The 12,923-nt window shown below is 35.2% G+C and overlaps 1 protein-coding gene across 2 annotated transcripts in view; it reads left to right on the forward strand.

Moving 5' to 3' along the window:
* The window catches only part of LOC122817132 (bactericidal permeability-increasing protein-like), a 286,884-nt gene extending 276,197 nt beyond the window's left edge, over positions 1-10,687 (forward strand). For both annotated transcript variants that reach the window (XM_044090323.1, XM_044090324.1), the window contains exon 16: positions 10,280-10,687. In XM_044090323.1, coding sequence (XP_043946258.1) covers positions 10,280-10,321 — 42 coding nt within the window. In that variant the 3' untranslated portion in view covers positions 10,322-10,687. The remainder of the gene's footprint in view (positions 1-10,279) is intronic.
* Positions 10,688-12,923: the final 2,236 nt, after the last annotated feature.

A 12,923-nucleotide genomic window follows, 5' to 3' on the forward strand; every position in this document is an offset into this window, starting at 1 on the left:
TTGAGCTGATGAAAGCATTCAATGTCACACTTCATGCTAGAATTCTAAGGACACTGACATCCCAAAACATAGATCCTTAACTGGTACAATGGACAGCCAGTTGGCTGAAAGACAGATCCTACACAGTTTGTGTTGTAGGTGCTTTTTCAAATAGTACTACAGTAACCAGTAGAGACCCCAAGAGGTCAGTGTTGAGTCCCATCCTGTTTGGCATCTACTTATCCAGTCTCAAAAATGATAATTAGTGGTAGATTCTAAGATGGCCGCCAGCTAGACTGCACACTCTTCCGCTTGCTCCAACTACTAAATTCAAATCTAACCTCATCTAAGGCTACTGCTACAGTGTAAATATACAAAAAAGCAACTCCTGCATAATTAAACCTAAGTCGCTACTTGAGTGAAGCTTATTTTTATCTTCTGAGTGTAAAAATAAGAAATGTATACCTTGGATTTGGGTGATGTCTAAGCAGTGACTCCTGTACATGTGCCTGGGCCTGCAAGCAGTAAGTAGCAGCTACAAAAAATAAGAAAAGAAGCAAGCTTTCACACAACAAAGAAAAATGGACCAAATGGAAATACACACATCTAAAACAAGACTATCTCAAATTGCTTCTCCAGAAAAGGAAGTTATTACTAAGAGGCAGAAAACTACCAAATATCAAGCCGAAGTGTCAAAGAACCAAATTAAATGAAAAACTGATCAATCTTTTGACATGGAGGAACTAAAAGCAGCTTTAATGCCTCTGCAAACAGAAATAAAATCTTTCTCTTCAAAACTTACAGCGTTTGGCAATAACTTGGATCAAATAATAACCAGACTGGACAAAAATGAGGCTAGAATACTGAGTAATGAGACAAAGATAGAAGAAATACAGAAAGCGTATTCCATCACTGACAATTCAGTCAAAGAAATACAACAAAATCTGATTGATCTGGAAGCTAGAGCAAGGAGAAATAATCTATTGATCAGACGCATCCCAGAAAAATATGAACAGTCACAGCTAGCTAATGTAGCAAAGGAAATCTTCAGTCTCCTTCTTGAAAACAAAGAACTATCCCAAAACGTTGTTATTGAAAGAATACACCATGCTCTGAGAAAATCTCAGACCCTGGATGCCCCCAGGCAAATATATGTAAGAATTCTAAATGCTGCACATGCTCAAGAAATAATTCAAGCTGCAAAAAAAGGAAAAAAACATTCTGTGGAATGGCTGCAAGATAACCTTTGCTCAGGATCTGCCTCTACAGATAAAACAGTTAAGACAAGCTCTTTCACCATACTGCACTTACTTAGTAAGCAAAAACATTAGATTCCAAATGAAATACCCAGCAGCAACTCTGCAATTTCAATACAATGGCTTAAATTATGCAGTTAAAAATAAAGAAGAAGCAAAAACAGCTTTTCTCAAAGCCTTTAAAGAACTGCAATGAAGTATTTTTTTTTTGTTTGTTTTATGCAAACAGGCTCCTAATACAAAGACTATATGCTTCTGTGTATTTTTGGCATACTAATTCTCTCAGTGACAAGTTAAAATACCTAAAATACCTATTTTCTGCTTGGATTCATTGTTTTTCATTTGGGCACTCCAACTACAACTTAGGGAGCATCTCCACACTGTCGCGAATGAACTACATTACCCAGAATCCCTTGCAACCATGAATCAGGAAAATTAAGCACAGCTGAGGTCAAAGGAAAAACTATGGTATCCATTCAAGCCCAAAACATCTCAGAAAACCAGCGTTTGCAAATTAAAACAAAAGTAAGGCTCTCACATAACAGAATACATGTGGATTTACTTTTTCCTGACTCAAAAAGTGAAGATTCTAGTGTATATGGAGTATGGAAGGTACATCTAGCCTAGAAATAGTACCACAGGTTAATTGATTAAATACAAATGGTAATATATAGGTGCTGCTTTTTTTTTGTCTTGTTCCTTCCTTAATATATACAAGCTGGACTAATAAAATCTTCTGGGTTAGAAACTGTAGCAGCTGTTGCAGCTGCAATAAATACTCAGTCCATTCTTAATAAGCAAACCATTGTAGTTAGGTTTGCGTTGTTTTACATAGTGTTAAAATATGCTTTCTTAAGCTTTAAAATAAGTATGCATCAAGCGTAAGCATACCAATCTTGTACAGCAGAGAATATATAGGATTTAATTATTTATTTTTTTTTTTTTTGGATATATGCTCGATTCTTACATGATAAATGGAAACCCAGGGATATAACTATAGCAGTAAATGCAGACCCAGCAAGTAAACGAACTGCTATATATAAAGGAATGTACATATGACCAGCATAACAAGGAACATGCAAACAATGTTTGACAAAACTATATTAAGGTAAAATCAGCTGTGTATGTTGTTACTCTTCTATTAATTAAATTAAAAGTATAATTAAAACGCGATAGTTTGCTTTGTACTATATTTTGATTAGATTGCTATTTGCCTATTAAGCTAGATATATAAATTTCAGTTAAAATATGCTCAGCTTAATTATTTTCAAATAAACAAAGGGTTAGAATGCATATCATTTATACATGATTTGTGTGGGCATGCTGTTATGTGTGATGTTTTATTGCTGGGACTTAGAATGACAGAAACCTTTTGTATTATAGTTAATATTCATTTTACCTCTCTTTCAAGTGGTAGGCTAGCTTGGGTATGCACATGGGTGGGTTCTGAAAGGGAGTGATATCACAAATCATATCCACAAAAATGGGTGAAATATATTGTTGCTGCTGGTGACAGTAGGGCTTCTAGGGGAGTTGCCATAGTAGTTAAAAAATCTTTTGGTGGTAATATATGGAAAGGTAGCTGTGACCCAAATGGTAGATGGTGTTATTTTACTTGCGAACTGCCACCGTTTAAAAAACCTTTCTTAGTCTTGAATGTTTATGCCCCATGTTTGCATCAAATAACTTATCTATACGAGATAAACAGAATCTTAGAGAACTATCCTAATTACTTCTATATCATAGGAGGTGACTGGAATATGTTAATTAATCCAGAACTTGATAGGACAAATAAGAATAACAAGCAATTGGTTCAGCTTACTACACTAATAGCTGAAATAATGGAAGATTTTAAGTTAGCTGACCCATTTGAAAACTATAGAAATAGTATAACTACTAGTAAATTCACTTATTATTTACCATATCACAAGTCTTGGTCTAGGATGGATGTATTTTTAATATCTGAAATCTTATTAAATAATACAGTCACATACAATAGTGAATCTAGGACAATATCGGATCATGCAAAGATAAATATTACACTAAAGTTGGGGAGCTCAGTGCAAGGACCCCAAACAGTTATGAACTGGATGTTAAATACTAGCTTACTAAAGCTTAAAGATGTTTCACAAAATATCATAGACATTCTTACCCAAACTTATAACAACCTAGAAGTAGTAGATATACCATACGACATTCAATGGCAAGCTACAAAAGTCACTATTAGGGGTATATTAATTCAAAAAGTTGCTTTCTATAAAAAATTAAACAGAGAAAAAGTCATATTAATAGAATCAAAATAACAAATATAGAGTCAGAACTGCAAATAAATTATTCACCAGTACTTGGAAGTCAAATTGTTACACTACAAGGACAACTACGTGAAATTCAAACACAACAGTACTCAATCAATGAAATTAAACTTCTCCACAAATATGCCAAATGGGCTCAATCACCCTCAAAAGCACTGGCAAGAATCATAAACATTAAGAATCCTCCTACCAAAATAAAGCAACTAAATTATAATAACAAAACTTTAGAGACAGATGAAGAGATCATTGCAGCTTTTGAAGAGCTATACCAAAAGCTATATGGCCTCCAAGACCAGTTTAATGAGTCATTATTTCATCAGTTTACCGAAGAGTTACAATTTCCAGTACTGAATGAGACACAAATAAATAATCTTAAAGCTTCCTTAATTGTAGAAGAAATCATTGCTGCTGTAAATAAGTTGAAACCAGGTAAATCACCAGGGCCTGTGGCGGAATTTTACAAGACTTTCAAGAAACAGTTAGCTCCTATACTACTGAAAGTATACAGATACATAATAAAGTATGGTACCAAAGACCTGTATATCATTAACTCAAAAACTATATTTATACCAAAACCCAAATCTGATGCATCAAACCCAAATAACTACAGGCCTTTAGCACTCATAAATATTGATATTAAAATTATTTCTGCAATACTAGCTAGTAGAATCAAACAAATTCTACCTCACATTATATCTTCTGAGCAACTAGGCTTTATGAACAAGAGACAAATATATGACAACACACTTACTATTGATTCAATCACTAGTTTAAAAGTGAATGATAAATGCCCTAGCTATGCACTGCCAGTAGATGCAACCAAAGCTTTTGATAGAGTAAATTTTGATTTTTTATTAAATATACTCAAGAAATTTAGTATTCCTGAAGGCTATATAAACATGGTTAGGGCTTTATACAAAAATGCCACAACAACACTATCTATACATAAAAAGCAATCAAAGCCTATTCAAATAGTGAATGGTACAAGGCGAGGATGCCCACTATCACCTTACCTGTTCAATATATACATAGAACCTCTTCTGCTTAAAATATCACAAATAACTTATCACCATATTATGAATATTTCCAAAGTCCCAATAAAGTATACAGCTTTTGTTGATGATCTTAACATTTATTTTGAATTCCCTAATACTGATTTGAATAAGATACTAAACTCCATTGAAAAAGTCTCAAAAATATCTAATTATGCGATTAACCCTAATAAATCCATCATATTCCATATGAATACTCTAGGACATAAGGAATTCTATTTCCCTGAAGCTGAAATTAAAGTCAGTTATAATCTCAAATATCTGGGTATTATGTTCACTCACCCCCATTCTGACATGACTAAAAACAACTTGTTTAAAACCTGGTCTAACATCACTAAAGACACTAAGAGATGGTTAAACCTCAGTCTATCTCCACTAGCTAAGGTGGCCATAGTTAAAATGAATATTCTTCCAAGACTATTGTTTCATTTTAGTGCTATTAACCAAAATATACGAAAAAACTTCTTCTCCAAAACTTGAAACACTACTAGGAAAGTTCATTTGGCATCCAAAAAGTACAAGAATAAAATACACTAAATTAACATTACCCAAACAAATAGGGGGCCTACGCCTACCTGAATTCCAAACATACTACAACATACTAAACGCTAGTCAAATTATACAAAATAGCAAATTTTGAATCATCCAACAAAGCATGGTATCCACTATGGATTAAAATATATTACAATCATCTAATCTCATGCAATTTAAACCCTAGAGCAGTACCCTTTCTAAATTCTAAGACTTTAAAGCATTTTAAGGTTCATCCCATAATAATAAGAAACACAGTAATATTTCAAAAGTTGATAGCCTCTCTAAATCTTAAAGATACTTTGGTATTGGGACAGCCAGTACACCTTAATCCTAATATTAAATTAAACAATACTATATTAAACCTGAATCAGTATCCAAAAATTTAAAATATCACTGTATGGGACCTATACCAGATCAAAAGTTTCTCAGCTGACAATATTAGACAAAAACTTGGAGTAAATAAAAGCTATAATACCATAATCAACCAATTAATATACCTGATCAACACAATTACTGTGAATGCCAAAATAGACAACCAAGACATGCAGGTATATCAACAAATTATTAACCTGCTACTGTCGAGATCTAAAATGTTATCAAATACATATAGATTAATAACAAAAATTAGATATCAAGATGCAATTCTATATTCCAAGTTTTGGGAAGAGAAAAATAATAAGATACCTGATGAACAAAAATCTGATGCTATTGAACTTACTTTGAAATTAACTCCCCTTAAAAAACTAATTTATACCCAAATTATGATCAATAACAATGCATATCACACACCACTTTTTCTTAGCAAAATTAATCCCTCCCACTCCCCTTATTGTACCATATGCCAAAACAGTGTTGCTGACACCCTTCATATTTTTTGGAGCTGTAAAAATGTTTACAAGCTGTGGTGTTCGCTAAGAACCAAGTTAGAAAAAAAGGGATACACCAAATCTAACCTGTCATGGGAAATGGCAATTTTACATATATTCCCTAATAATTTCTCATATGAAAATAAACACATCATAGTCACATTGTGCGCAATGATCAAATCATATATAGCCCAAAATTGGTTAGATAGAAGTAAAATCACATGGGAAGAATTTAAAGGAATGGCTATAAAATACTTATTAGCCAGCAAATTAATTACAAGAAGCCAAAAAAAACTATCTTACTATCAAAAACACTGGAAAACGCTTTTAGAAATCCTAGGACAAAATTGATTTATGACCAAGGGACTTCACCATCAGTATTACTTTACATAATTAAGGGAAACTAAAGGCAAGTATTATAGAAATGCCCACAATAACAGTGTACACGTCATGGCAAACACATATAAGATGAACATTAAGGTGACATCAGTGTATATATTGTACATAGTGCAAGACAGAATGTTTATTTAGGTAGACTAGAATATCTGGTTGCAATGTTTTAATGTCACATTTTCAATATGTTTTATACTATCTTTATGTAAATGTCTGTCTTACAGCTCATTAAGAGCAGCTTGATTATTAGACAATTCTGTATAATTGTTACCCTAACATTGATGATTTATGTTATGTATATCATATTTGGACGACTGAAACTTGATATTCCAAGTAGCTTGTATGTATATTTTCTGTGTCATTCTTTTCTTGTATTTAAGTAGAAGTGAAATGCAATAAAAATTATATTAAAAAAAAAATGATAATTATTGCCTCTGGTTAACCAGAACAGCAGATGACTGCAAAGTGGGGTGTAATTGTCAAAACCCCTTCAGATATCTGCACCCTTCAGAAACAGCTTACCCTGGTTAACATGGATAATTGGCTTAAACTAATGGCAAAAATGTAGTATTGTCTCTTTTGGTAAACAGCAATTACCTACAAGACAAAGAATTTTCTTCTTTCGGCTTTTTCCCAGTTATGGGTCACCACAGCAGATCAACAGTCCACTCATGATTGGCAGTGGAGTTTTACAGTGTCAAGTTGCCAGCCCGGTCCCCAACCTTTCACAGAAGGCACACACACTCACACCTAGGGCCAATTTAGAATGTCCAATCCACCTACAACATGTCTTTGGGAGAAAACCGGAGCACCCAGAGGAAACCCACGTGACCACAGGGAGGACATGCAGACTCCGCACAGAAGGCACCCCAACCGAGGATCGAACCAGAGACTTATTTAACAGAGTCAGAGAAAGTGTGCTTGTTTTGCTTTAACAGTTGCAGGTCTGCAGGAGAAAATGTGCTTTCAGTGTGTACATATTGGCTTAAAGGCAGGGCAAGAAAGTGTGCTTTGCTTATTTAACAAGAAACTGCTTTCGTTTTACTTTTTTAACAGTTGCAGCAGAAGAAAATGTGCTTTCATGTACATACTGGCTTACAGGCAGGATGAGAAAGTTTGTGCTTTGCTTATTTAAGGAGAAACTGCTTTCGTTTTACTCTTAACAGTTGCAGGTCTGCAGGAGAAAATGTACTTTCAGTGTGTATGTACATATTGGCTTACAGGCAGGGCAAGAAAGTGTGCTTTGCTTATTTAACAAGAAACTGCTTTTGTTTTACTTTTTTAACAGTTGCAGCAGAAGAAAATGTGCTTTCATGTACATATTGGCTTCAGGATGAGAGAAAGAGTGTGCTTCACTTATTTAATGAGAAACCGCTTTCGTTTTACTTATACTTTAATAGTCGCAGAAGAAAATGTGCTTTCAATGTGTACATATCGGCTTACAGGCAGGGCAAGAAAGTGTGTGCTTTACTTATTTAAGGAGAAACTGCTTTCGTTTTACTTTAACTTTAACAGTTGCAGCCTGCAGGAGAAAATGTGCTTTCATGTACATATTGGCTTACAGGCAGGAGAAAGTGTGTGCCTTACTTATTTAACAGAAACTGTGTTTTCAGTTTACTTTAATGGCTGCAGGAGAAAGTAAGTGTGTGTGTGTGTGTGTGTGTGTGTGTGTGTGTGTGTGTGTGTGTGTGTGTGTGTGTGTGTGTGTGTGTGTGTGTGTGTGTGTGTGTGTGTGTGTGTGTGTGTGTGTGTGTGTGTGTGTGTGTGTGTGTGTGTGTATGTGTGTGTGTGTGTGTGTGTGTGTGTGTGTGTGTGTGTGTGTGTGTGTGTGTGTGTGTGTGTGTGTGTGTGTGTGTGTGTGTGTCAGTGTCTGGAATGTTTGGCTCATACTTTTGGTCTGTTCCTCTTAAAATTTGTGGTTTTCCTGGCAAATCCAGTGAGAACTGAATTCACTAAATAATGATAGCTATTTAAGTTTCAGTCTTTCTATCTTTCAGGAAATGCATGGCAACACAACACACATTTTATTCTAGCAACTTTTCTAAGATTATACAAGCACTCTTTAAAATGTGTCCTTGGTTTTAGGCTTTTCTCCCCCTCCCAATAAATTTTGGCTATTTCCAGATTTCCTGTGCTGAATAGGTCTTCAGGGGAGAGAAGCTTAGTGTTGCTTATGGTAAATCTGTTTGTGTTATTAGTAGCACAAGAGGTAGAATACTTACTAAGCTGGGGGTTCGACTCCCACAGCATGTAGATGGATTGCTGTGCTGATGCTATACTCTGTTGTACCTTTAAATGGGGCGGATGCTGCCGTCCTGAGAATGTCCTCTTTGGGGGAGATACCTAGTAACTATGAATGAACCTGTTATTAGTTTGCCATCCATTCCCTATTGTAATATTACTAGCTTATTTTTTTGTATGCAACATAGGCAATGTATATCTCAAGGGAACAGGCACTTTATTTGTAGATGAAACAATGAAACAATGAAATAGTAAGTTGTTAGCTAGCAGCAACCTCTTCATTAGTTACAGATCTTATATATTTCTTTAATGTGGAATTATTTAGATGACTTACTTCTGCAGAGATTGTGCATATTTACTGATACAGGTGGACTATAGAAAATACTCAGGGGTTCATGCATTTTGTTTCATTGCTTACTGTAAAAATATTCAAAACAATAGATTTAAAACATGTTCTAACAAGTGTGCTGTATTATACAAGGAATATACTTAAGGAATATAATTTAATACAGTCAGGAAGGTGTATCAAAGAACACATTTATGTTTTGTGTGCAAGGGGCCTTCAAAGCTAATCTTTATCCACCACTGGCCAGATCCATTTTCTTTCAGTGTGGGTTTCAGTGCTGTTTCAATGTATGGGAGTTTCAAGGGCAGAGAAGTTATAATGCTATGTCAATTTTCATTGTGAGACTGTATTTCTTTGTTTAGCAGATGTCTATTAGTGTTTGTTATAAAATGTAAAATAAAAGTTTTAAATGAAATCCAAATAATCATTGTAGAAGTAAAGCACTAAGCACATTATAGTGTTTATGGTAAATGGGGCGAAATAGCCAAGTAATGGGACACTAGAATGGCTGCAGGGGGAGTCTGGGGCCCATATTTTGGTTGTCTGTTCTTCAGTTTGCATTGGAAAGTTGGTATCCCACAATTCCATTGGAGTGGGCGGGGTTACATAATTATGTATACAAGTTTTATGTTAATCAACGTACCTATTTGTACCTATTTTTATGGGCTTTTGTCCAGATTTTTGATGTTTCCAAGTGGAGAGGTATGCTACCAAGTAACATCTTGAAAAGGTTATCCATCTCTCCCATATCAGCCACTGTCCCATATCCAGACTGTAGCTGACCCACAAAAGTAACAAAGATACTGCTACACTGAATTCTGAGGTGTAATTCTGAAGCCAAATAGTGCAGCGGTGGAAATGAAACCTTTTGGTTTAGTTCATTTTCAGTAAGTGCATCTATAACTTCATGTGGAAATTAAAACAGAATAAAGCAATCATATAACTAATATAAAAACCTTCAGACAATAAATGCATAGGTGCAAAGGTTCACTTGTTAAGCTTAAAAGCTACAGGTTTCAAAATGCTCGTTTGGTGATTAGCTAATCAATGCTTCAAATTGTATTAAAACCCTGCTATGATATATATATATATATATATATATATATATAGAGAGAGAGAGAGAGAGAGAGGGAGAGAGAGAAAAAGATGTATATTGTAAAGGAACATGTGAACTATTTGAACTATACCAGAAAAGCACATTTATTCTAGCTATCAGATGCCTAAAATGAGGGTACTTTAAAAAATAAATCAAAATAATGAACATGATGCAAATAATTTTTTGTTCTGCTTTTCTTAACAGGGATTTTTTCTAATTGCAACTGACGTTGAGTTCCTCTCCTGATTACTGAAGAATTATGACAGGACCATTACCTATGTAGTAAAACACAAGTTATGACATGTTGTATGATTTTCTTTTAGATGTATCTGCCTATATTTATGCAGTATTATCCAATATAAATGTATTCAGCATGCAAGAAATATTAATATGAAAATGCTATTACTTCGGTCCAGTGCTGCCTAAATTTCATGTGTTTATTGTATATCAGCCAGGAAATCGAAATGTTGTACTCTTGTATAAGGTGTCAGAATAGAATAATGACCACAGAATTAAAACTTTCACATAGCTTCACACTGGTGCAGTAGTAGCATTGCTGCCTCACAACAAGAGGTTCTTCCATTCGATTCTCAGCTGGAGGGCCTTTTGTGTGGAGTTTGCATGTCCTCCCTGTGGTTGAGTGGCGTTCAAAAGATATGCGTGAATGTGCGTGCCTTCGTTGAAGGTTGAGTGTCAGGCTGGCACCTTGGCACTGTGAAAATCTACTGCCAATCATTAGCGGACCGGAGTTCTGCTGTGGCAACCTCTAACCGGGAAAAGTCGTAGGAACGACAACATAGCTTCACACTGACTGTTGTGACACCAGTGCAAACAAAACATGAGGACTTGGTGAATGAAAGCATCTTGAGAAAGGCTAGTTCTATTTATTCAGTAATGTGTTTTTTCAGGGACAGGCCAGGATAATATTTTTAACATCAAGGGCTGGTTTGATTTTCCTTGGGCTGAGATGCAACATCAACATATTACTGTCTCCTTTAGCAGGCAATGTATGTACTCAAGGCTTCTCACTTCTATTTTTGGTCATCATATTCTGTAGGAAAAAGTTATTTACGGACAAATATATAACTAGCTTAAGCAAGGAAAATAGTTTCTATATCCTACACATGGCACTTTGCACTACCGAAGTATCTGAATTTTATACTAGCAGTGACATAGTTTCTTTAAAGAATATATTTCCTCACCAAATAACTTAATATTCAAACAAAGCTGAACTGCCTCTTTTTTTTCTGATTTATTCCTCCATTCAGGCAGTGGTTATGTCAGATTACATTAGAGTCTACAGTCCAAAATTTACTGAAATTCAAGACCATCTATCTATCTTATTTAAAAGCATTAGAGGACTGAAATAAAATGAAAATATATAAACAGAAAAGTCCTCTGCACTCACTGGAACTAAGTCCACGCTCAAGAAAATACTTTATTGTACCTTATTTTTGCATTCTGTCTAGGCTTTGCTGATAAAACAAAACCTGGTTCAACATCTAGTTTTTGGAGGGGCATTCTAAAATAGTTATGAAAGCAGCTGTCTTGTCATAAGTCAACAGGTCATCTCAGAGTTTAGTTCTCCCACTTCGCTGCTTTTTGAACAAGCTGATGGTGAAGGTCACAGTGACTAATCTTACAAGCTAATGATTTAGTATACATCAGGAGAAACCCTCTCCCCTATAAATACAGTTCAGGAGCTCCAAAATTAAATTAGTAAATTAGTACAGTACTAGGTTAATTGCCCTTTTGAGCCATTTTAAGCCTAGCCAATTGCTCCTTGTAAGAATCAAACCCTGCACCTTGTGTCCGTATAGCAAGATGTATACATGGTTCTGACAGCATACCTCTCAACTGTACAGATTTTTGCAGAATGTCCAAATTTTCTCTTCATATTTCTGGTCAGTTTCTCATAACATTGTGGTTTTCAGTCAAATCACTGGCAAATCATTGAGGGTTGAAGTCAGAAAATAAAGACAAGCATTTGAGTTTCAGACTTCATACCCTTCAGAAAATTAATGCTAAAGCAAAACCTTTCTAAGTTTGTAAGAGCAATATTTAAAAAGTGTCCCTATGTTTGGCCCTTTGCCCCTTCATTATTTATGGCTTTGTCCAGATTTCTTGCTCTAAGAGGTTGAGAGGTATGGCACACAATACCTTTGATGTCAGTACTAACAAAGTAGAAACTATGATTGTATGTCTCTATAATAAATATAATCCTAAATGGCTGAATCCTCTAACCTGGAATCTCAACTCTATGAATGGTTAAATATTTTAACTGTTTGATAATAGTTCTTGCTCTCACCTTACTTTCCCATTCTGTAATGTTTAGGAAGCAAAAGAGAGAGAGAGAGAGAGAGAGAGAGAGAGAGAGAGATGAGATAGCACTTGATGTGTAAATACAGACTGTCACATAATGGTGTTTACCAATTTTAGTTGTGCCTCAGATACAGAGAGTTAATCAGGCCCCCAAAGATATCTGACAGACCAGGGGCACACTAAACGCTGAGCTGCTCTGGGTGAAAATATTTTGTTTTGAACAAGCTTTCTTCAAAGCTGCCCTAGGATTCTAAAGACAAACTTCATAAAAACACACAAGCTTTTATTCGTATGGTATTTATTCTTACTGCTACTTTCATACCCCAGCCAGCTATCCCAGCCTTCTCACCCCACCCACAGTATAACAGGGAGTACAACAACATCCATGGGAGAAACTTCCTTAGCCTGGTGACATAGCTTGTGCTGTGTACCTACACTGTATGAAACTAAGTGAAATTAGATATCTACTTCCTTTTATGTGCAACCAATATTTCTGTTTAATGTTTCATATTTATAGAGCCAGGGG

The sequence above is a fragment of the Protopterus annectens genome, chromosome 12.part0 (assembly GCF_019279795.1).
Source record: "Protopterus annectens isolate FY-2018-M chromosome 12.part0, PAN1.0, whole genome shotgun sequence".
NCBI classification, from domain to species: Eukaryota; Metazoa; Chordata; order Ceratodontiformes; family Protopteridae; genus Protopterus; species Protopterus annectens.